This window comes from Schistocerca nitens, chromosome 1 (assembly GCF_023898315.1).
Source record: "Schistocerca nitens isolate TAMUIC-IGC-003100 chromosome 1, iqSchNite1.1, whole genome shotgun sequence".
Classification (NCBI taxonomy): Eukaryota; Metazoa; Arthropoda; class Insecta; order Orthoptera; family Acrididae; genus Schistocerca; species Schistocerca nitens.
Genome location: NC_064614.1, coordinates 834,811,168 through 834,837,578, shown reverse-complemented (window position 1 = coordinate 834,837,578; position 26,411 = coordinate 834,811,168). Strand labels below are relative to the sequence as shown.

Sequence of the window (26,411 nt, the reverse complement as noted above, 5' to 3'; positions counted from 1 at the left end):
CAATGACAACTCTTTCGCGTATAATACCAAAAGAGTGTTTCATCGGCCTGTCTGTATCCTATTTTAGCTTTCTGCAATTTTTAATATCTCTTGATGAATTTTCTCCTATTATCTCGCACAGACTTACATATTTCGATATTTCGGATGCTACATATATGAATTCCCTGTTTCTAAACTAAAGTCCAGAGGCGCCCCTTTACTTTTAATCCTTCCTCCTGTTACTATTCTGTTCTCACTTACTCTTCATTTTTGTCACTGACATTTTAATATATTCACACTGTACTGAAATAATAAAAATAAGAAACAAGATCACTGCAGCTCGGTTGAGAATGCGAAAATAAACTGCCTCGATTCCTCAGAAGAAACATTTCAAACATTTCGACTTTCAGAAAATTTCCATTGCACGCATACAAATCTGTTGTTTCTGGTCAAGGACAAAATTGCACTTTAAACAAAGCAATCAAGTTTATTAATAAAATATTTTTCTGCCAATATGGTGAGAGATGTGAATAATAACCACTGGGGAGGAGATGGGGAAGGGGGGAGAAGGGTATGGGCAGAGAGAGAGCCGAAAGAGGCGATGGTCAGAGGGAGCGGAAGGAGCATATGGCAGCGAGGAAGAAAGGGACATGGACTAAGAGATGGAGGGGGAGATTTGTGCAATATATGTGTTAAACACATATTTATTACATCGACTCACTGACTCTGGAAGTCATACGACAGATTGCACGTGTACATACTGCATGCATCTGGAGTTGGTCCCACGTAATGCGAAATGGTACTGTTCATGACTGAAAACAAAGTTATTGCGACTGAAAGCAAAATATGCATTTCAGTAATATTGGCAACTCAATTTTATGACACACGGTAGAGGCCACAAACGTCTTAACGCAGCAACTGAAAAAAAAAGGCCATGTTCGTATGAGAATCAGACTACTTCAAATGGTCAAATGTATCTGAGCACTATGGGCCTTAACATCTGAGGTCATCAGTCCCCTTGACTTAGAGCTACTTAAACCTAGCTAAGCTAAGGACATCACACACATCCATACCCGAGGCAGGATTCAAACCTGCGACCATAGCAGCAGCAGCGCGGTTCCGGACTTCAGACTACTTCCCCAGTTGTGAAAGCGGCCAAGTGCCCAAAGCGAGGGCATGATGATTCATTACACCTAACAGGGTATGATTCGATGAAGTAAACACAGTGATCCTCTTCATGCATAAAAGTAGCAAATATTGACACACAACGATTATACACATATACTTTCAACGACATACGCAATAAACGGTTCCAGAAAAATGATTTTGTATTCCTTACAGCTCAAGGACTCATCACTTATTACAGTGAGGGCTGTTTTCCGTCCAGCTTACATAGTATACACGTTCGCTGATGTACATTACCGCCCAGCGTTTTCAAAGTAAAAGCATCACTGCCACAGCAAGGCACGTGAGCGCAGCGGTTGAATTTCGGTATGGGGTCGCGAAGCTGAGCAGAAGCCTGTGACTTCGTAGGCTTTCACGGTGTAATAAGTCTTGAAAACCTCTTCGGGTTTGCCGCTGGATCCAAAAATCAACTCGATTCGATATTTCGGCGATCCAACTGGTCGCCATCTTCAGGAGAATGCTGCTTCAGCTGATGAGTCCCGCTGAGAACTGACGCCAGACTGCAAATTGATGTCCTATATATATATAGGCCACCGTACAGTGCACGGCGCATGCGCCGCCCATCAAGGTTGCTACCCTCCGAGACTGGGAGGAGGTGCCGCCCTTAGTAGAACATAGTCGGCAACGATATATCGCACTCACGGCCGCACCGAAGAACCGTTCTGTTTTGATGCGGGATAGTACAGGATTCCACGTCCTGTTAATTAAATTATCCGCCAACATAATTTCAATTGCCTCTTTATAAAGACACTGTTCCAAAACTCTTTATAAAGACACTGTTCCAAAAACCGGAAGTGTTGCCGAATAGCACAGTTTCGTCAAATTTCATACCGTGTCCCTTATTTAAGCAGTGTTCTGCTACTGCCGATTTTTCCAGCTGTTGTAGCCTTGTATGACGGCGATGTTCCACACATCTGTCACGAACTGTGCGAATCGGACGGCTGATGTCAGCCTTCTCACAATGACACGGAATTTTGTATACATCGGGTTTCCTAAGCCCTAAATCATCTTTCACAGAGCCGAGTAGTGCTCTGGCCTTAGAAGGTGGACGGAACATACTCTTAATGTTAAAATTCCTTAAAATACTTCCAATCTTAAACGATATGCCTCCAGCATAATATAGAAAGGCCACCGATCTATGTTCCTCTTCATGCACCTCCATTGATTGGTCAAACTCCATAGCCTGCTTCTCTGAGTATCCATTTTCCTTAAAAACAGCCATCAAATGCGCAAGTTCTTGGGTTAAGCTGTCCGCGTCGGAAATGGCATATGCTCTGCGTACCAAGCCCCTAAGGACGCCACTGCGTTGGTGTGGTGGATGACAAATCATAGAATGCAGATAACGATCTGTGTGCATCGGCTTTCGGTGAACACTATGTCCCAAAGTACCATCTGGTTTTTTATAAGCCATAACACCTAAAAATGGAAGCATCCCATCACTTTCAACCACCATGGTAAATTTAATGCGGTGATGAAGACTATTGAATTAGTCCAAATATCTATTAAGAGCATCACGTCCATGTGGCCAGACGAAAAAGGTATCATCCACATATCTCCAGAAGCACGTTGGTTGCAAAGGAGAAGTGCTCAGTGCCATATCCTGGAAGTCCTCCATAAATAAATTGGCAACTATGGGTGATTAAAGACTACCCATAGCCACGCCATCGTTCTGTTAAAAATGTTTCCGTTAAAAAAAATACGTGGATGTCAGCATATGACGACAAAGCTTCACCAATACTTCATCCAGTTTTTCACTAATCAAACTAAGGGACTCTTCTAGAGGGACTCTAGTAAACAGAGATACCACATCAAAATTCACTGATAGATATGAAGGACTCAGCCTCAAAGATTTCAATCGTCGAATAAAATCCACTGAATTGGAGATATGGTCTCCACACTTGCCAACATATGGACTTAGAACAGGTTATAAGTGGGTGCACCCAAATTACTAACAATAGGGCGTAGAGGAACCCCTGCCTTCTGCAGCTTAGGTGGACCATACAATCTAGGCAGAACGGCAGCACCAGGATGAAGTTTATTACGTAAATCTTCGAACAACAAACTCTTTTTCAACAGTGTGTCTTGCGCTTAATCCTTTCTGTGGGGGTCACTAGATAGTCTTCTGTGCGCTGGATCATCGAGTACACACTACCATCGGAACTTAACACTCCCATCACTACACAGAACATCATCCTCACACTCCACACTAAATGCAACACTGCCCCCGGCCTCGACCGCATTACTGACCGCCACTCAAACACTGCTCTCCCTCCTTCCTTGCAGTCCTTGCCGCCCTCTATAACGTAATCCTTGCCACTGACTTCTTCCCCAATCTGTGGAAAACCTCCCATATCCTGATGTTCCCCCTCTATATATGTCTTACCTCTGTGTTCAGCAAGCTCTTAGAATCCATCCTTACCCAACGCACCCATCACCACCTCCACCAACACCACCTCCTCCCCAACACCCAATGTAGTTTTCGACCTTCCTTCTCTGCCGACGACCAACTCCTACATCTCACCCATCTCCTGTCCCTCCAGCTTAGCTCCCGTCACTCTGCCGTTTTTGCATCCCTAGACCATGAAAAGGCTTATGACTGCGTATGGCATCCCGGTCTCCTGTTTAAACTCCAGACCTATGCCCTTCCTATCAACTATTTAACTATGTCCGTCTGATTGCCTCCTTCCTCTGCCACCGCCCCCTCTATGTTACCGTCCATAACACCAATTCCTGCACCTTTTACTCCTCCCCAGGCGTGCCCCAGGGCTCTGTCCTCTCCCCTTTCCTCTACCTCCTGCACACAGCAGATATGCCCCCCCCCCCCCTACAGTCCACCTCCTACAGTATGCCAATGACACCACCTTCCTTGCCCTCGCTCCTACCCTTCAATGGTCTCATCGCCTTCTCCAGAGTCACCTTAACCTCTTTGCCATATGGTGTAACCAGTGGCTCCTAAAAATCAATCCTTCTAAGACCCAGGCAATCATTATAGGTTGTACTACTTGCTCCTTCTGGCTCATTGATTTTTCTCTTACCGTCTGCACCCGTCCTGTCTGCCTCTCCCCCACCCTCACCTACCTTGGACTTACCATTGACCGTCACCTTACCTGGACCCCTTATCTCTGCTCTATCCAGTCCAAACCCCACAACTGCCTCTGCATACTAAAAACTCCTCTCCGGCTGGACATGGGGATTGAACCCCTCTACCATCTTCCACACCTACAAATCCTAGATCCATCCCAGCCTCTGCTATGCCAGTCCCACCTGGATCACTATCCCCCCTCCCAAATTCTATAAGTACCACCAGATACTCGAGTGCCATGTACTCTGCCTTGCCTTCCATATACGCCTCCTGTTCCTCATGCAGATCCTCTATAACCTGATTCCTTTCCCCCCATTTGCTCCTTTTCCTTGAACATATATGAGTCCTCTACACCTTCAGCAGACTTGATCTCCCCCATACCCTGGTTGCTCCTCTCCTCTCCAACCCCTGCCCACTGCTGTGCCTTCACCATTGTGTCCCACCTACCCTCCACCTCTTCACCCATCATCTTTCCCAAGGTGGCTTCCGTCAACTCCCCCTCCTGGATAATGCCCTCTCTCCCTCCATTTATACCTCATATCAACTCCGATCCGCCCCTCCCCCTCCCTACCTCTGCCCTTTTCCTGGGCTCCCTGTCCCCCCCCTCCTTCCCATCCTGTTCTTCCCCACCTACCCTCTCTGACTCCCTACTCTCCCTTGAGTCCTTTTGCATTCCCCTCCTCTGCCTTCCCCATACCCTCTTGAGTCCGGCCACCCCAGTCCCACTGATGTGTCCACTCCCTCCATTGGCTTCCCTCCTTATTGCTTTTCCCTCTCATCCATCCCCCCCCCCCCCCCCATCTGTCTAGGTCTTCCGCTCCCTCCACCCTGTCCCTCATCTGCCTTAGGCTGTGGTGTGTTATCTTCATGTCTACTCTTTCGTGCAGTGTTTAGTGCATTTTAAATGTAATGCGTCTTTTTTAAGTGTTGTGAGCAGAAACCTTACTGTCACTAAGTGTGATTTTTACCTCTTGCGAACAGAAACCAGACTGTCACTGTATTTTTTGTAATTGTCCCTCTGCTTACTGTATGTCTTAATTAACATCACCAACCCTTTGTTTTTATATTTTTAACTTCCACAGTTTTATAGTTTAAAAAGTCGCCGTTTTTACCGCCTTTTTTATTGTTTATTTTTTTCTTATTCTGTTTTTAAATATTCTGTAGGCTGAAGAGCGGTGTCGTAAGCTGCTGCCAGCTGCCAGCTCCAGCTCCAGCCCCCCCCCCCCCCCCCCCCCGATCCTTCTGGGGGAGAATCGAAACTCAAAAAAGCCTGACGTCAGTTCTCAGTGGGACACATCAGCAGAAGCTGCATTCTCCTGGAGATGGCGACCATCTGGATCTCCGAAATATCGAATCAAGTTGATTTTAGAATCCGGCAGCAAACCCGAAGAGACTTTCATGAGCAGAAGCCTTTTGAGCGAGTGCAGCTACGTATGTGTTAGTGAATTTTACTTGTGCGGATGCTGTGGAGTAAATATGATTAATGGTGACAAGAACGCCATTCCGCAAAATTGTAGACCTTTGACAATATTCAGTCTATTTGAAATGTTTTACCATTGGTTGCCTTTAGTACCGGCAAGAAATGGTAATAGACTCGCAACATCTGGGAAAAAATTTAAAACTGTGTACGGTGCAGTCAAAACAGCGTACCTTAAGTGTAGAATATGCGAGCAGTCCTTATAGAACTTAGCAGTTTTGATTTTATTTAGAGCAAAGTGCACCTAGTAGAACATTGTCAGTTACAGATGTCAGTGAACACCGTGGACTGCAGTGATTTTGAGGAAGATGGTATGGTAACACATGGCACGTGACACATGTATATACAAGCCACAGGTCACGTATTTAGCATTTACATTCTTGTATAGGGAGTGCCACGTTCTCTGGAAGCTAGTTTCCACCTTTCCATCCGACAGTGGCGATAATAATCTTTTGGTATAATTCCAATTTAAACAATCTAGCAACAGACACATACGCTCTTCTGCTTGTAGGTTGTTTACAGCTGTGTTAGTTACCCGAAATGCAAAGAAAAAGAAAACATCTTCCTGGTTAATATATTCTGAATGGGCTTAGTTGGGCTTATTCATTTATGCACGCAGAAGAGCCCATTAGACTACATTATTATTCTCCACCCGTAGGCCACATTTGTAACTTTTAACAAAATAAAACAGTAAAGAAGGAAGCAAGTTGAGCGTCAAATGTCTCGTCGACGACGAGACATTAGGGTCGGGACACTAGCTCAGATTGTGGAAGGATGGGGAAGGAAATAGACTGTGCCCTTTAAAAGAAACCATCCCGAAATTTACGTTAAGTGATACAGGGAAATAACGAGAAAACTGAAACCTGGGTGGCCGGACGGGGATTTAAAGTGCATCCTCCAGAAAGTGAGTGCAGTGCCAGTGTACTAACTCCCTAGGTAAAAAAAATCATAGGGTAGGTCGGTAATGTACTCACGCAGCGAGACTTCGGATAATGCAGTTCAAAATTCACTGGAAAAATTCTCTGGAAATGTAGTCCGTCCACAAAGGAAGTAACTTACAAAACCCTTTAATGTTTCTCGTTAGTGTGGGGTCCGTACCAGATGGAATTGGTACAGAAAATAGAAAAGATGCAAAGAAGAGCTGCGCGTTTCGTTTCCGCTTAATTTAGTTAAGCCAGAAAGTGTCGTGAAGGTCCAGAATGAGATTTTCACTCTACAGCGGAGTGTGCGCTGATACGAAATTTACTGGCAGATTATAACTGTGTGCCGGACCGAGACTCAACTCGGGACCTTTGCCTTTCGCGGGCAAGTACTCTACCAACTAAGCTACCCAAGCACGACTCACGACCTGTCGTCACAGTCTTAATTCCGCCAGTAACTCCTGCGAACTTTGCAGAACTAGCACTTCCAGAAGAAAGGATAATGCGGCGACATGGCTTAGCCACAGCCTTGGGGATCTTTCCAGAATGAGATTTTCACTCCGCAGCGGAGTGTGCGCTGGCTGTGGCTAAGCCATGTCTCCGCAATATCCTTTCTTCTGGGAGTGCTAGTTCTGCAAGGTTCGCAGGACAGCTTCTGTGATGTTTGGAAGGTAGGAGACGAGGTACTGGCGGAATTAAAACTGTGACGACTGGTCGTGAGTCGTGCTTGGGTAATTCAGTTGGTAGACCACCTGCCCGCGAAAGGCAAAGGTCCCGAGTTCGAGTTTCGGTTCGGCACACAGTTTTAATCTGCCAGGAAGTTTCATGTCGTGAAGGTGTTCAACCGACTCCAGTGATACAAGTTGTAACAGAAACATTCAGCATCATTGAACTGTTTTCATATCTTTGAGATATAGGAATAAACTGTTTTCAGAAACATCTATACTTCTCTTGTTGCAATGTTAAAATTTGCTTCTTTTGCTAAAACATAGCAGGATTTACAGAAATTCATTTAACACTCTAATGCAGTTGAAATTGCGGAGGACTCCAGAAACATTGTGTTATTAAACTAGCAAGACATATCAATATTTTGCGTAAAACCCCATTCTCGATATAAAAATAAACTTTTAATTTCTTCACTTACACTGCAAAAGTCACAGAAATTCTCGATTCACGAGCTATCTATCTCCCTTAAGAAACTACATTATCCCATTGAAAAATCTGTACTTACTTGCATATCATATATTAATTATGAGGCAAAATACTCCCCTCTTTGTGTGCAATCATTTGCCAAAATCTTGTTTGGATATCTCAAATAGTTTATGAAACAGACGGGAAATTACGAATATTTCTCTGCCCCATTATTGTCTTCACGTGCAAGTGGAACCGAGTACTCTACATACAATCTACTCTCTCGAGAATGGAGGTAGATATACATCTCCTCCTAAGAGTAAATAATAATTCAATATGTTAGCTACATTTTGTACCCAGCAATGCATGAACTAACATGCGCCAAACGAAAATTCATAGAATGCCCTATTTTTCATTCCAAACTATTCCAAAGTCATGCTGTGGGTTGCTTAATTTCGAAGTATCACAATAACAATGATCATTAACACAATAACAGGCATTTCTTCATAAAGTTGACAAATGAGACTATGAGATGCGAGAGAATAAAGTTTTTAACAAAATAGTTTCTTTAAAATCGTCTGAGAAAGATTGCAGAGAGCAGTCAGGTGCACGATATGCCGATTTGTCTCACAGGTTAACCTGTGTTGTCTGTGAGATCCCGCCTTCCAGGGTTCGACATTCGTTGGCGAAAGGACTCCCGACTGGCCAATGTAGGTAGCATTCAGAGAACCCTAAAGGGGAAATAACACCAGGGCTATCATGTGAAGCTCCGTACAGGGAAACAGGCAGGAAGTAGACCACGAACAAGCAAGTGACACAGTGAATCTTACTCCGTAACGGACTGGCTTTAGCACTCGCAAGAATCATCAGGGCCTCTGGTGGCCAGGGCGATATTCCAGCACGCTGACCAGGCTCAATCTGTTAATACGCTGGCAACTGACACGCTTTTAGTGGCATCTTTTGGAAAGGGTGTAGAGTTCTCTCTGTTATGTTTTAATGTATTCGCATGCGGTTACAAGTAAACAGCACCGCATGATATGCAGCGAGTGACGAAATGGCTCCTACACAATTCCTTACGGTGGCAAATGTAGGTCTTGGCAAGGAACGCTAGTTTTGAATGCTAGACATTCCAGGGATACACAGGCGACCAAAACTGAGAGTAACATTGGTAAAGGAAACGAAATAGGGCAGGGAAAGACGTTCTCGGTACAACGGCGGCGATTGGGGGGCAGCCTGGCTAGATGTAAAACAATCTCTGTCTTCCTCTACAGCTCCCTCTAGTATCATGGAAACTGTTCCCTGATGTCCGTCCTATCATCCTCTCCCTTCTTCTTGTCACTGTTTTCCATACATTCCTTTCCTCGCCCATTCTGTGGAGTAACTCTTCATTCCTTGCCTTATCTGTACACTTAATTATCAACATTCTTCTGTAGCACCAAATTTCATATGCTTCTCTCCTCTTCTGTTCTGTTCTGTTCCCCACAGTCCAAGTCTCACTGCCAAAAAATCCTGAGTTCCAAACGTACATTTTCAGAAATTTCTTCCTCAAATTAAGACCTAAGTTTTGATACTAGTAGATTTCTCTTGACCAGGAATGCCCTTTTGCCAATGCTAGTCTGCTTTTTATGTTCTCCTCCCTCCTCAGTCATGTATTATTTTGCTGCAGAATTTATTAACTTCATCTACTTCGAGATCACCAATCCCGATGATAAGTTTCTCACTGTTTTTATATGACTACAGACAATGAGTCATTCTACGAAAAGTCGCTGACGGGAGGCCGAGGAAACGCGCCAGAACCGCGCCACGGGGATCACCCGAACAGTCATCTTCAAAGCATGACGGTCACAAGCCAGAGGCCAGCGACCCATTACAGCCAGGTACAGGTATAGTGTTTGCTTACTGAACCGGAGCTGTACAATGACCTGGTTCGTACACGTGGCAGCAGAAGTACTCCTCACGCTGGCAAAAGCAATGCAACGCAGTCTCTTATTTCCGACCTAGTTAAGCCTAGTCTGAGAGTATCGGGCATTTTTATTCATTTATGTAGTCAAATCTTTATGAAGTTATATAGACTAAATATTATCTGTTTTAGGTCTCAGTTGCAGTTTTGTGCATAACTCCCCGAAAACCACTAAGAAAGATGTTGAATTAGCGTTAAATCTAGGTCTGGTGCCGATGACAAAAGGTGATACTAGACAAGGGGCAGATAATGGTTATCGTAGAACAGTCTGAAGGTCAGTGTAATTCCCAACAGATAACCACGAAGCATTACACTAGTTTAATTCGTTAATTCATTAACCCATCGACTAACTAATATTCCTCACCTTCGACACTGTATTTACTATTTATATTTACGAAAATGAGCATATTTTGCCACATACTTTTATCAAAATTATATATTTTTGTAGTAGGAATTCTTTCAAAATCTATCCTTGGTATTTATTGGAGTGATGAGGAGTGATGATAATACTGTTTTAGAAGTTTTTGTTAGTGTGGTATACCCGAAAAAATACAGGGATGTGCAACGCCACTATATACTCGTATTTCTCACATTCGTAACGTGTATCACTTTCTTTCTTCCTTGCTTGCTTTGCACACTACACAATTTCTGGAGGGTGTTTTCTTCGTGGTAACACGAAGATGGAGCTATAGCTGCTCGGCCCGCCTCACAGCCGGCAATGTTATAACGCACTTGAAACCTGCAGCCGGCTGCGAGCCGACTTTAAAAATCAATGTGTTAATTTGGTCAGTGCTGCAAGTCGCAGACTATGAGCAGCAGAAACTGTCTGCCCGATCTGCGGGAAGCTTTTGGTAGAGACGGGGGACATTGCAGGTGTCGCGGTCACTGGAGTGCGTGCGGCTGCTGGTGGGGGCGGGCGCGTCGGTGAACCGCGCAGACAAGTTCGGCTACACGCCGCTGCACCTGGCGGCGCTCAACGAGTTCTCGGCGTGCGCGGCGCTGCTGCTGGAGCGCGGCGCCGACGTGACTGCGCGCACGCGCGGCGGCGTCTCGGCGCTGTCCTTCCTGGTGCGGCGCGTGCCCGACGTCATCCCCGCGCTCGTCACGCAGCTCGACGGCGCCGTCACGCTGCACGACCACGAGCTCGGCGACGTCGACTGCGAGCTCAGGCTCGACTTCCGCGTGCTCGTGCCCAACGCCGAGCGCGGCGAGTCCGGCCTACTGCTCGCCTTCATCGAGGTACAATCAGGCACAGTGCCGTACTTCCTACCACATCCCACCAATAACTGCCATTTCACGAGAGGAGCGCTCGTTCAGTGCAACATCGCTGCACAGGTTCTGCGCCCTTCTACACCCCCATTAAAATAACTTTGTGACTGACGTGTAGTGACTATTGGCAAGGGCCGGCGTCAGTCAATCATAGCTGTTTATCTGGCTCGACGTTCTCGCCCTGCTGCTGTTCTGCGGGTTCAAGGAACAGAGCCTTGGCAGGCGACGCAGGCTGCACGAGGTAGGAGTCCGCGCAAACTATCGATAGCATGAGCGCTTGGCATGTTGTGTACGAGCAGGCAGTTTTCATCACCACCTTGACACTTGTCAGTCACAACGTTATTTTCACATACAGAGTATCTTATCTGTCTTCCCCACAGAGCAGCAGCAGCAGATGATTTCACCTCGTCCTACATTGGCAATTTACCCCAAATAACAAAAGTGTGATGTCAATGGCTAGTTCAAATGGCTCTGAGCACTACGGGACTTAACTGCTGTGGTCATCAGTCCCCTAGAACTTAGAACTACTTAAACCTAACTAACCTAAGGACATCACACACAACCATGCCCGAGGCAGGATTCGAACCTGCGACTGTAGCCGTCGCGTGGTTCCAGACTGTAGTGCCTAGAAGCTCGGCCACTCCGGCCGGCAGTGTGATGTCATCCACATGAGTGATAAAAGGAATCCATTAAACTACGGTTACATGATAAATCAGTCAAATCTATAGGCTGTAAATTCGACTCAATACCTAGGAATTACAGTTACGAACAACTTAATTTGGAAAGAACACACAGAAAATGTTGTGGGGAGGCGAATCAAAGACTGCGTTTTATTAGCAGAATACTTAGGAGTACTGCTGCGCGGTCTGGGATCCTTACCATACAGGATTAACGAAGTGCATCGAGAAAGTTAAAAAACGAACAGCACGTTTTGTATTATCGACAAATAGGGGAAAGACTGTCACTCATGTGCTACAGGATTTGCGGTGGAGATCATTAAGGCAAAGGCGTTTTCGATGCGGTGAAATCTCACGAAATTTCAATCACCAACTTTGTCCTCCGAATGCGAAAATATTTTGTTGACGCCGACCTACTTAGGGAGCTATAATCATCAATAAAATAAGGGAAATCGCAGCTCGCAAGGAAGGTATAGGTGTTCGTTTTTTCCGTGTTCTGTTTGAGATTGGAATAATAGTCTGGTTGTAAAGGTGGTTCCATGAACCATCTGTCAAGCACTTGCAGAGTATCAATCTAGACGCTGATGTAGATGTCCTGTTCGTTTGTTAGTCATGTAGCTCAAAGTATACTTGGTTATTCAAGGCCCTTCACACTGACTGTAACCTCACAAATGATTTCATTTTTTTTATGCATAAATACTTGAGGATAGGACACAGTATACCACAACTGGTGCTGCGAGAGGTGGTGTTTAACACACGGTCAGTCACAATCATACAGTGTATCCCTGCGTTACATGTTTGATGTTTCGGCTACGAATATGCAGTACCATTATTACTTTTACCACAGTTCGCTGTCTAGTATTTTTTCATGTAGAGTGCATGAATGGACTGAGATTACAGCTTAAGAGAGATGTGGGCGTCCGAGTGTGACAGGAAATTTGTTGAAAAGGCATGTAACTCGCCGGAGTTTACTGCATCAGCTCCTACTACTAAGGACTACAGGAAAACAGAAACAGCATGAGGCAGCCGCAGTCAGATTGAGGAGCTTGTTGCCCGGGAAGATGAGCAAGACAAGACGTCTGGTCAGGACGAGAGCCGGCACACAAGAGAGCGACCGCGTAGTACCGGAGCGCTCCGGTCAACCGGCTCGGCGTCCCCCATGTGACCGTTCCCAGCCCTCTGACTGGCTGGTAGACGGTAGTTTAGACGCGTCCCCCTGTCAGCAAATAGCGTCCTCTGTCAGCAGTACCCGACTCGGCGTGGGTTGGTGCAGCATCTAGATACATTCCATGTCGTATCAGCCCTGTTCCAGCCACAGCTCGACTGTAAGATGCGGATAACTACGCCAGAAATCCAAAGAAAGAAATAAAACAAACGTTTTAAAGTTTCAGTAATTCTTTCAATAAATCTTTCTTCTCATTCTGATTGCTCACCATGCACACCAGTGGGTACGAATTATGAGAAGGCCGTGAGAACTGACGTATCAGCTGAGAATGAATTGCCGGAAATACAACTATCGAACAAACCGTGAGCATTTCATACGTGAGTGTTCATCCACAATTCTCAACCCAACAACTTTTCAGTGTCAAAAATTCTTCTTGTAATGCTTTGAAGATTCATAATATGAAACCAACCTTATATATCTGACGGTGTAAGGCATGCACTAATGATATTATTAATCAGTTACGTATGAGATATATGCAATGTGTAGAATGAGTCTCTTGCTTGCGAGACGATGTCAGTAGTTTATAGCTGGCCTAGCAATTTGGTATGGAACTTGAATCACGCACGTTTGTAGTCTATATACCAAATCCGTTTCGAAGATACCAAATCCGTTCCAAAGAAACACTACTTTCTTGAATTCTTGGTAACAGCCAAGTCCCTTCTAATTGATTCATATCATACTACATTAGTAACGTAAACAGGTTCCTTACGGATCTCGCCCGTGTGAAAATTATTAGTGTTTCATTTCACAAGTGGATTTCACGTCGTCATTTTTATTCTTAATTAAGTCATTCAGGATATATGTACGTGTGGAGGCTTGCGTGCCTCAGCGATACAGATAGCCGCACCATAGGTGCAAACAACGGAGCGGTATCTGTTGAGAGGCCAGAGAAACGTGTGGTTCCTGAAGAGGGGCAAGCAGCCTTTTCAGTAGTTGCAGGGGTAACAGTCTGGATGATTCACTGATCCGGCCTTGTAACAGTAACCAAAACGACCTTGCTGTGCTGGTACTGCGAAAGGCTGAAAAAAAAGGGGAAATTACAGCCGTAATTTTTCCCGAGGACATGCAGCTTTACTGTATGGTTAAATGATGATGGCGCCTTCTTGGGGAAAATATTCCGGAAGTAAAATAGTTCCCCATTCGACTACTCAGGAGGACGTCGTTATAAGGAGAAAGAAAACTTGCGTTCTACGTATCGGACCGTGGAATGTCAGATCCGTTAATCGGGCAGGTAGGTTAGAAAATTTAAAAAGGGAAATGGATAGGTTAAAGTTAGATATAGCGAGAATTAGTGAATTTCGGTGGCAGGAGGAACAAGACATCTGGTCAGGTGAATACAGGGTTATAAATACAAAATCAAATAGGGGTAATGCAGGAGTAGGTTTAAAAAAAAATATATGATTGAGGGTAAGCTACTACGAACAGCATAGTGAACGCGTTATTGTAGCAAAGATAGAATCGAAGCCGGCCGGTGTGGCCGAGCGGTTCTAGGCGCTTTAGTCTGGAACCGCGCGACCGCTACGGCCGCAGGTTCGAATCCTGTCTAGGGCATGGATGTGTGTGATGTCCTTAGGTTAGTTAGGTTTAAGTAGTTCTAAGTTCTACGGGACTGATGACCTCAGATGTTAAGACCCATAGTGCTCAGAGCCATAGAATCGAAGCCCACGCCTACCACAGTACAAATTTATATGCCAACTAGCTCCGCAGATGACGAAGAGATTGATGAAATGTATGATGAGATAAAAGCAATTACTCAGATCTCTCTCTCTCTCTCTCTCACACACACACACACACACACACACACACACACACACACACACACACCTCATTGTTTGAGTTGGTTTGAAATGCATGAGGATCCGACAATACATCTACATCGATCGACAGCCATTCATTTACATGGTAAAGAAGAAAAATCGTAATGGGAAAGAATGGGAAAGCCTTAGAGATAAAGAGAACTTAAAAGTTTTGCCATCAAATGATCCAGCCAAAGTCCGATGAAAGCCAGTTCCACTTAGTCTTGATATCATTACATCAATTTCCTAAAATAAATGCTATTCGTACGAGCTATGCAAAGTTCTTCCGGAGTGGAGATAGGACCGACCTAACGTATATAATTATTTACACCTTGTGGTACTACAGTTTCCCAGAACTGCAACAGCGCAATTTTAAAAATTAACATTTTGCGTATTTCTAACTTTAGACATGGAAACATCTATAAATGTTATTGGGTTTTGGCATTGGCCATTTTTCTTCTCCCACTGCGAAGCAATTAATTGAATTATTCTAGTCCGTCCACAGCCTGCCTCATCTTACGTTACTTTATTCTCTTCTTCTAGTTCTAAATACGAAATGTACATTCCACTTGCTGTAGGGTGCGAATAACAAATAACTGCTTGCCTTTTATAATGTAAAGTGTGGCCTGTTGTAAAACTATAGCGGATGATTGTCCAGTTTAAATAATCGGCGCTGAGGGGGAAAAAAGCGATTACGTACTGTCCATTCACATTAATGTGAGCACTTGTCACAAGCCTGAATAACCACCTTTTGCAGCGCGGACTGCCACGTAACGTGAACGAAGAGAGTCAAAGAGGTACTGAAAGGTGTCTACAGGGATGTGGAGCCATTGAGCCATTCCGGCTCCAGTGCCGTGGCTTGCTGCCTTAGGTTTCCCGTTAGAGGATCCATGGCGCGAACAGCCCGATCGAGATGTTCCCACAAATTCTCGATTCGGTTTAATGGGATGGCGCACGATGGCGGCGAGTAAGTGACGTGCGTTTGTTCGGCTCGCAAGTTTACTTGAAAGTCTGAGGTGTTATTAGGCAGTTAGGCTGTCCCATACGCTCAAGATTTGTGTGAAGAATGCCTAGTGTCACATTAGCATTATTCTGCGTACACGTTACGTGAATCTGCTCTCAAATAGAAAATCGTTGAGCAACGCGCAGCACCACCAACGGCCAGGCCGCCGAGACTGCTGGGGTTAAAAATTGTTTTGGTTGAAATTTTTGTTTTTTATTTTTCAACTACGCGTTTCGCTTTATTTAGACATCTTCAGGTTGATCTACATATATTTAAGAATCGCGTCGTGCAGACTTGGATAACCTAAAAGCATGTATAAACAGGTCAAATACTGAAAGAGCAAATACGTTAATTTGCTATTTCTTATAACGATCCTTTAGACAGTGTAGCCAAAGGGCATCGTCGAATACATCAGGCCAACATCGCCTTAGTTAAACTCAGTAAAAACTAGAAATATAAAATAGTAAAAACAGATAAGAGAATTCACCAGTGATCGGACACTCAGAAATGCAATCATATTGCCGAAGCCTTATGATAAGGCCTTACCTTTCTAGATGGACGTGAGTGACTCCAAGACCTGCATAACGCGTTCCCATTCACAGGAGCGAGTAATAGAATAAGATGGGGCTCAAGTAGTAAGCATAATGCACCACAGCGTCGTGTGCTAGTACTGACGCCTAATACAGAATCACATCAATAGGTGGCGCTGCCACGCAGCTGCTGGTAAGACAGAGATCGTAAACTGGATATACATAGCGATTGAAACTTTATAAATGTACTGCACATAAAACACTAATAAGATGGAATTACTAGGAGCAACACCTGTGCAATACAAATGAATGCGGTAAATTTAAAGTGAGAAAACAGGGTATATAATACAATACACAGATGCAGTACCTAAACAGATTTTACGTATCATACGAGACCATTAAAAACACAGGACCTTAATTTCAGATGAAGAAGCCCCCCTATAAGACGCAATACTGCCTGATTCGGAGCTAGAACTTATACCTAACAAGAAACTTATAAAATACAAATAGAATTATTACGCTAAAATACACACCCACGTGGAAGACGGACGGCTGTGTGGAGACAAGCACAGAGATTTCCATACCCTCTGTCTTCTCTACTGTCTGCTATTGTCTGCTATTGTCTGAACAACATGGCGGAAACACCCGTTCCTACCAAAGCAAAATCCTCTTTGTCCCACTTCATCGTTCAGCCCCTTTCTCGAAGTCCTTCTCAGTAGCAGGAGCCCCACACTCGAATAAGCTCCCGCAATATATTAGAGAATGCCGTTTTATTTATTTATTTATTTACATTGTTTAGACTTATAGAGGAGCACAAAAGCAAATTATGACCTGTGGTTGTTATTTTTCTTGTTCTTCCAGAATTATTTCATCATCTCGCAGTGCTTAGCTCGACGTCATCTGACCACTTTCTTCTAGGTACCTTGGGCTACTCTTCTAATGAAATTTCCCAGCTGTAGACCGTATGTCTGAAGACGTTTCGATCTTCGATGTCTGTCGGTGAGATTTTGGCATTTTTTTAGATCAATTTGGACCTGTTTATCCAAACTGTTGTCGTTTTCAGTTTCCATAAGGACGTCAACATTTTCTTTGTTAGTCTCAAGATATGTCTGTAGAATTTCAGTCGTCGTTTGCGGAAATCGGCTTCGATGTGGAATATTTTTCTGTGGTTGTGTGTGATTGTAGGCCATATCCTTCGTCTGTAAGTTTTGGGCCAAGGATTTTTAATGATTTTTGTTTCAGCCTTTTTTATATTTTCGAGGTCTCCTTTGTAATTAAGGTGTACAGTCTCGCTGGCATAGAGTGTTTTAGGTTCGATAACAGTCGTACAGTGTCGAACTTTTGTGTTGATGTTTATTCATTTTCTATTGTAGATGCTCGCGACTTTCCCATATGCTTTCCGCATTTTGAGTTCCCATGTTTTTTGTGCTAACCTTTCTGTACCTGTAGGTTCGATAATTTGTCCTAAGCACTTTAAGTGGTTAACCTTGTTTACTATGCCATATTTTAATATTAAATTTTGTGTTTTGTAGGCATGAATTCGGTTTTAGAAAAAGAAATTTGCAGTCCAACTTTCTCGGCACATTCTTTGAGGACTTCAATCTGATGAATTGCTGTTTGTTCATTACAGGACAGGACCGCGAGGTCATCAGCAAGGCTAGGCATGTGACGTCGATGTTATCCTTTTCTTTTCCTAGCCTTATGGCTCTTCAGATGTTTCGATTTTTCACTTCTCGTTCCCATTCTTTGATGACTTTGTCTAAAACGGTGTTGAAAAGTAGTGGGGAGAGGCTATCGCCCTGCCGGACGCCAGTCTTGATGGAAAAAGGTTGTAGATTTCTCTGTTGAATTTGACTTTGGAAGTTGGGTCTGTTAGATGAGACGTTATATTTTTGGATACAGATTGTATTCTTTGAGTATATTAAACAGGAACTGTCGGTCGATGGAGTCTTAAGCTTTCGTGAAGTCGACAAATGTGCAGATGGTTGGGAGACTTCGTGTATCTCCAATTTTCAGTGTAGACTTCAGGTTGAAAATTTGTTCGATGCCTGATATGCGTGGTCTGAAGCCTGTTTGATAATCACCTATCAGGGATTCGAGTTATTCTTGTGCGTGTTGTAAGAGGCAAGCGGAGAGGACTTTGTAAGGAACGGAAAGGAGGGAGACTCCTCTGTAGTTGTTCACATCAGATTTGTCTCCTTTTTTGTGAAGTAGGTGAATGAGTGCGCATTATTACTATTATTATTAGTGGTAGCGGTAGCAGCAGCAGCAATGGTAGAAGTACTGCCAGTATTAACTTTATTAATTCACAGTCAGTGCTATAACCTCCCGTCACTACAGACACTGAAATTATTTCAATAAATTTTGGAAATTTGTGGTAAGGTCTTATGGGACCAAACTGCTGAGGTCATCGGTCCCCAAGCCTACATACTACGTAATCTAACTTAAACTAACTGTGGACAACACACACACCCAAGCCCGAGGGAGGACTCGAACCTCCGACGAGGGGAGCCGCACAAACCGTGACAAACCGTGTTTATATTAAAATCGTTATTCTCTACATCTCCCTCCCCCCTCCACGTGAATCATGGACCTTGCCGTTGGTGGGGAGGCTTGCGTGCCTCAGCGATACAGACAGCCGTACCGTAGGTGCAACCACAACGGAGGGGTATCTGTTGAGAGGCCAGACAAAACGTGTGGTTCCTGAAGAGGGGCAGCAGCCTTTTCAGTAGTCGCAGGGGCAACAGTCTAGATGATTGACTGATCTGGCCTTGTAACACTAACCAAAACGGCCTTGCTGTGCTGGTACTGCGAACGGCTGATTGGTTGGTTGGTTTGGGGAAGGAGACCAGACAGCGTGGTCATCGGTCTCATCGGATTAGGGAAGGATTGGGAAGGAAGTCGGCCGTGCCCTTTCAGAGGAACCATCCCGGCATTTGCCTGGAGTGATTTAGGGAAATCACGGAAAACCTAAACCAGGATGGTCGGACGCGGGATTGAACCGTCGTCCTCCCGAATGCGAGTCCAGTGTTTAACCACTGCGCCACCCCGCTCGGTCGAACGGCTGAAAGCAAGGGGAAACTACAGCCGTAATTTTTCCCGAGAGCATGCAGCTTTACTGTATGGTTAAATGATGATGGCGTCCTCTTGGTTAAAATATTCCGGAGATAAAATAGTTCCCCATACGGATCTCCGAGCGGGAACTACTCAGGAGAACGTTGTTCTCACGAGAAAGAAACTGGCTTTCTACGGGTCGGAGCGTGGAATGTCAGATCCCTTAATCGGGCAGGTGAAGGGAGACGAAAATTAAATAGTCACGGGTGACAGGAATTCGAAAGTAGGAAAAGGAAGAGAATGAAAAGTAGTAGATGAATATGGAATGGGGGTAAGGAATGAAAGAGGAAGACGCCTGGTACAATTTTGCACAGAGCATAACTTAATCATAGCTAACACTTGGTTCAAGAATCATGAAAGGAGGCTGTATACATGGAAGAAGCCAGGAGATACTGACAGGTTTCAGATAGATTATATAATGGTAAGACAGAGATTTAGGAACCAGGTTTTAAATTGTAAGACATTTCCAGGGGCAGATGTGGACTCTGCCCACAATCTATTGGTTATGAACTGTAGATTAAAACTGAAGAAACTGCAAAAGGGTGGGAATTTAAGGAGATGGGACCTGGATAAACTGAAAGAACCAGAGGTTGTAGAGAGTTTCAGGGAGAGCATAAGGGAACAATTGACAGGAATGGGGGGAAAGAAATACAGTAGAAGAAGAATGGGTAGCTCTGAGCGATGAAGTAGTGAAGGCAGCAGAGGATCAAGTAGGTAAAAAGACGAGGGCTAGTAGAAATTCTTGGGTAACAGAAGAGATACTGAATTTAATTGATGAAAGGAGAAAATACAAAAATGTAGTAAATGAAGCAGGCAAAAAGGAATACAAACGCCTCAAAAATGAGATAGACAGGAAGTGCAAAATGGCTAAGCAGGGATGGCTAGAGGACAAATGTAAGGATGTAGAGGCGTATATCACTAGGGATAAGACAGATACTGCCTACAGGAAAATTAAAGAGACCTTTGGAGAAAAGAGAACCACTTGCGTGAATATCAAGAGCTCAGATGGAAACACAGTTCTAAACAAAGAAGGGAAAGCAGAAAGGTGTAAGGAGTATATAGAAGGTCTATACAAGGGCGGTGTTCTTGAGGACAATATTATAGAAATAGAAGAGAATGTAGATGAAGAAGAATTGGAGATATGATACAGAGTGAAGAATTTGACAGAGCACTGAAAGACCTGAGTCGAAACAAGGCCCCCGGAGTAGACACCATTCCATTAGAAGTACTGACAGCCTTGGGAGAGCCAGTCCTGACAAAGCTCTACCATCTGGTGAGCATGATGTATGAGACAGGCAAAATACCCTCAGACTTCAAGAACAATATAATAATCCGAATCCCAAAGAAAGCAGGTGTTGACAGATGTGAAAATTACTGAACTATCAGTTCTAAGTCACAGCTGCAAAATACTAACGCGAATTCTTCACAGACAAATGGAAAAACTGGTAGAAGCTGACCTCGGGGAAGATCAGTTTGGATTCCGTAGAAATGTTGGAACACGTGAGGCAGTACTAACCTTACGACTTATCTTAGAAGAAAGATTAAGAAAAGGCAAACCTACGTTTCTAGCATTTGTAGACATAGAGAAAGCTTTTGACAACGTTAACTGGAATACTCTCTTTCAAATTCTGAAGGTGGCAGGGGTAAAATACAGAGAGCGAACGGCTATTTACAATTTGTACAGAAAGCAGATGGCAGTTATAAGAGTCGAGGCGCATGAAAGGGAAGCAGTGGTTGGGAATGGAGTGAGACAGGGTTGTAGCCTATCCCCGATGTTATTCAATCTGTATATTGAGCAAACAGTAAAGGGAACAAAAGAAAAATTCCGAGTAGGAATTAAAATCCATGGAGAAGAAATAAAAACTTTCAGGTTCGCTGATGACATTGTAATTCTGTTAGAGATAGCAAAGAACCTGAAAGAGCAACTGAACGGGATGTACAGTGTCTTGAAAGGAGGATATAAGATGAACATCAACAAAAGCAAAACGAGGATAATGGAATGCAGTCGAATTAAATAGGGTGATGCTGAGGGAATTAGATTAGGAAATGAGACGCTTAAAGTAGTAAATGAATTTTGCTATTTGGGGAGCAAAATAACTGATGATGGTCGAAGTAGAGAGGATATAAAATGTAGACTGGCAAAGGCAAGGAAAGCGTTTTCTGGAGAAGAGAAATTTGTTAACATCGAGTATAGATTTAGGTGTCAGGAAGTCTTTTCTGAAAGTTTGTGTATGAAATGTAGCCATGTGTGGAAGCGAAATGTGGACAATAAATAGTTTAGAAAAAAAGAATAGAAGCTTTCAAAATGTGGTGCTACAGAAGACTGCTGAAGACTAGATGGGTAGATCACATAACTAATGAGGAGGTATTGAATAGAATTGGGGAGAAGAGGAGCTTGTGGCACAACTTGACTAGAAGAAGGGATCGGTTGATAGGACATATTCTGAGGCATCGAGGGATCACCAATTTAGTATTGGAGTGCAGCGCGGAGGGTAAAAATCGTAGAGGGAGACCAAGAGATGAATACACTAAACAGATTCAGAAGGATGTAGGTTGCATTAGGTACGGGGAGATGAAGCTTGCACAGCATAGAGTAGCATGGAGAGCTGCATCAAACCAGTCTCTGGACTGAAGACCACAACAACAACAACAACATTCTCTACATAACAAAGGCGTAAAAAAGATAGTGTGCGAGTTAAACCCTGGTCCCATGTAAGAGAGGGTCTGACGGCCCTAATTAGATTATAAACTAAGAAACCGGCAGCTAATATATATAGTAGTAGGGTATACTTATTGGTTTACAAAGCTATAAGGCAGCATAAGAAGCCTCTCCAAGTAAGATTAAACTATCGAAAAAACAAACTGTTTTTTAATTGAATATTTAAGTGTTCATACCTTTATTCACTTCCTAGAAATCATAAGCTCTCCAACCCGTTCTAGAATCAACGGTGATAAGCGACCTAGAAGACCACCTCCTCCTCACTCCGTTAAATGTGACTGAGTACGCCTCAGCCCACAATAATAAATACTGTGTCAACGTCCCGACTGCGCTACAGAGAGAGGGCACACCTTCACTCAAGCAGGTCATAGGACCCATACTGGGTCGCGACAATGCAAGCTTGGTAAGGACAGTTAACGGAAGCTGCTGTAGCAAACAAAACATTTTATTCGGAGCCATGAGTGAAAATCGTGCATCGAGCATCTGCATAGAAGATTCGCAAAGACGACAAAAATCAACTTGCAGGTTGAACAAAGCTCAGTATCATTCACAATACCAAGTCTATTTCACCTACTAAGCCCTATATTATTATGATCGGCTTATATGTCGTAAGTAAACAGAAATCATGACTGAGGAAACTTCACGCTGTGCTGTTCATCCACTGTAGTTTCTACAGCAGAGATATACTGGTCAGGGCGAGTCAGTCATTTCATTTTATAAAAACACTTAGTGCCAGTGATTCGGATGGAGTTTGTCTGTTTATTGGGGCATTGGGAAGCTAAAGAACTGAAGTCATTAACGACAAAATCATGACTTAAAACTGACCTTTTTCTAGGGAGAGCATTACGTTATTCTTGAAGTTAGGTAACACATAGGGGACTAAACTGCATTAGTAGGTGGGTAAAATTATAATGAAGAATGAAGTTCACCTGGAACGTTAGTTAAAAACGAACATACATAGTTGAAAGGTAAAATGAACAATCAAAACAAACGTCCTTTTTTAAAGGCCGTTCGTAAGACTGTCTAGAACAACCAGTGTCCGCAAGCGAAAATTAAATTTTCTTCGCTATGCTGCTATGACGAGTAAAGAGTAGGACGCGTTTTACAGCTTGTGCTGTTTCTACTAAAATCTCGGGTAACTCTGTTGATAAACACACATTAAAGCGTGTGAGGTTAAAAAAGCTGCAATGAGTCAGAGTGGCGCAGTGTCACAGTGAGAAAAAGTGGTGCGGGCTCGCCACTTACCAGATGACGATGGCTGAACAGTTGAGTGTGCAATACGCAGTCTACTCAAAATTATCTCCTCCGTGCAAAATGAAGGAGAGTAAGTCATCCAAGCCATGGGGATGGGTTTGATCTCCCTGGGTTTGCTCCCAAGGAAAGACGACCAGTGTTGGTGTCAAGAGTGGTACAATGTTCGGATGTATAGCAATGCTCAGACAGTCCGACGGGACAGAATTGCTAAAAGGCCTGAGTAGCAGAGTTGCTGCCTTAGCAACATCAGCAGCCTCTTTTCCCGACTTGTCCAGGAACCCATACGAAGGAGACGATTAAGCGAGCGGCGAGTGAGTAAGACATCCCTGATTCCACTGTACGACGGATAGGGGCATTGGAGAGCACTGAATTAGAGCATGCAACAAATTTGGAGCGCCGTTCAGATACATTTCCGGCCACCCACGTTTTCGTTGACCGCGGTTTCCCTAAATTACTTCAGACGAACGCCAGGATGATTCCTTTAACCGATCACAGTCGATTCCTCTCCTGTCCTTTTCCAGACGTGACAAGTGCTCGATCTCTACCGACTTCAATTCGATGGGGCGTTACTCCCTAGCCTTCTTTCCTACTTTTACGCTAAGGCCTATGACGAGATAACAGACAAGAAATCGGCTACACACAGTGTTTCAGAACGCAACCATAACAGTAAATTGTCTCCCAAGAAGCTGAGCGCCGACTGCGGTCATTCTCAGCGCCGCGGGTTTGTTTTGCAGACGACTGCCGGCGCCCGTAAAGCCGCCGTCACAATAAACGACTCTGTCTTCACTATGTATACAGCCGCGGTTACCCAACATCGCGCTGAAACATTCGCTGCAGCTTTAGAAGCTGACAAGTCAAAAGGTACCTTCAAAGACAATAATTCACCTTATAAATTAGATTTCTAACCACCACGAAACTGCTTAGAGATCTCAGTTGCGGGACGCTGACACAGTTATAATTTATATCCCAAGTAACCTTTTCTTCAGCCAGGGTCCATGAACCACAGAATAATAACTTTTGAAAAGACCTCCTACAGTGGTTCGTTTCTCTTTTCCGTTTCGGAAACCTGGATGTCTTATACACTACTGTTTATAAAAAGTGAAACACTCATACGCAATGGTCTGAAACGTGCCACGATAAGAGGACGTGCAGAACAGCGTAACCGTAGCAAGTGATTTAAGTGACACAGAGGTGGCATGCACGTAGACCAAACTGCGCCCTCTTTTTTATGACTGGACAGGTCAGTGTTATGCAACGTACAGTCGGTGCGGAGCCGTCATACGAAATGGAAAGGCGCAACCAAGTGGCACTATGCCTCGCCGACATCACAGGTGGAATATCGGCATGTGAGTGCTTTAGAGGGGGACAGGGTAATTGGTCTCCGGGAGGTGGAGTCTGTAGTTCCGTAACATTGCGACTCGTACAAGGTACGCAGCTTCAACATTGAGACGTTATGTGGAATCAATGGAGAAATGAGGCTCGTACACAGCACAGCACAAAAAGGGTACTGGACGCCACAATGTAATTATAACACGAGATGACATCTCGTTCGCTTGGCAGTAACGGACAGAACAGCTTCGTCCACAGAGCTGGCGCAACATTCGAGCACTGCAACGGGTGTGAGCATGTCTGCATCGACGGTTCGGGGACAGCTTCTGCGTGTTGGACCGGTGGCACGCATGCCACGGCGTCGGCTTCCATTGACCCGAACCCATCAACGCCGCAGACTGCAATGGACATATGAACGCCGACACTGGCGTGCTGGGTGGCAAAATGCAGCGTTTTCGGACGAGTCCCGCTTCAACATGTCCCACAGTGATGGTTGCATACGAGTTAGACGCCGCCGCGGTGAACGCAGTCGGGCAGACTGTAATGTTGAAAGGTATCGCGGACAAACGACGAATATGATGGTTAGGAGCGCCATTGCGTGTAAGACGTCATTTCGCCTTCTACGTCTTGAGCGAAATCTCAACAGCTACCGCTACATCAGGGAGGTTTTACAGCCCAAGGCACTGCCTCTCCTGCGGGCCGTGGCACATATTATATTTCAGCACGACAACGTCCGGCCGCAAAGGACGAGAAATGTGCGAGCCTCCTTCGAAAAACGACGGGTACTACTGCTTCCGTGGAATGCATGTTCGCCTAACATGTCGCCCACGGAACATGTCTGGGATATGGCGTGTCTGCAACTTGTTCAGTCAGGTCTCCCTGCAGCAACAGTTGATGCTTAGTGGACGCGCCTACAAACCACGTGGCAGAGTATTACCAAGAAGCATATTCAGGCACTCTTTGATTCCATGCCACGACGTTTAGCGCCTCTGATTGCAGCACGTGATAGCACTACTCTGCACTGAATTTCCAGAATGATAGTGCATATACGAGTCTGTAATCATTTGCGTAGTCTCATGTGCCGTCGGTGGAATAAATTTCATTGTGATCACATATCTCTGTCTCGGTGTTCACTTTTCCCAAAATGAAGTGCATCATTTGACTGGACTGTTTGCCTATTGATGTGCTGCATATTTCATTCATATCGAGATGATTTCAACAAAACTAATTTCCCTCAACTGTTCCACTATATCTTACGATTTAAGACAAATAATTCACTCAGCTTGCGTTTTTCTACGTAACTAAATCCAAAAAGCTTACTATGGGTACTGTTTCCCTGCCTGTTCTCTTGTAACCGTCCTTTGGGTATTATCTAGCGAAGCTGCACAGTTCTAAAGCATTAGTCTTTACTCCAGAGGACGGCCATCCAAATACTCGTCCGGCCACCCAGATTTAGATTTTGTGTTATTTTTCTAAATTACTTAGGGTAATTGTTGGGATTGTTCCTTTAAATAGGGCACGACTTATTTCCTTCCCCATTAATGTCCTCGTCGTCTTCCTCTGGATATTAGGTAGCTTGCAGCCCTCCCAACTTTTTAACTATACCACAGTGTCCTGGTTTAGTTTTAATTCTGATCTATTTCTTGGTAAACGTCGATATTGTAAATGTTTTACCTATTAACTATTTATTTTCATTAGTGACATATTTCGAAAATCTGTTTAGCTGCGAATCTAATATACGTGATACGAACCGAGTTCGCT

General features: G+C 44.2%; 1 protein-coding gene across 1 annotated transcript in view; it reads left to right on the top strand.

Annotated features, from left to right (window-relative positions):
- The window catches only part of LOC126208066 (transient receptor potential channel pyrexia-like), a 182,120-nt gene that overhangs the window by 108,141 nt on the left and 47,568 nt on the right, over positions 1 to 26,411 (top strand). The window contains exon 7 of the mRNA XM_049938885.1: positions 10,608 to 10,973. Within this exon, the coding sequence (XP_049794842.1) occupies positions 10,608 to 10,973 (366 nt within the window). The remainder of the gene's footprint in view (positions 1 to 10,607; positions 10,974 to 26,411) is intronic.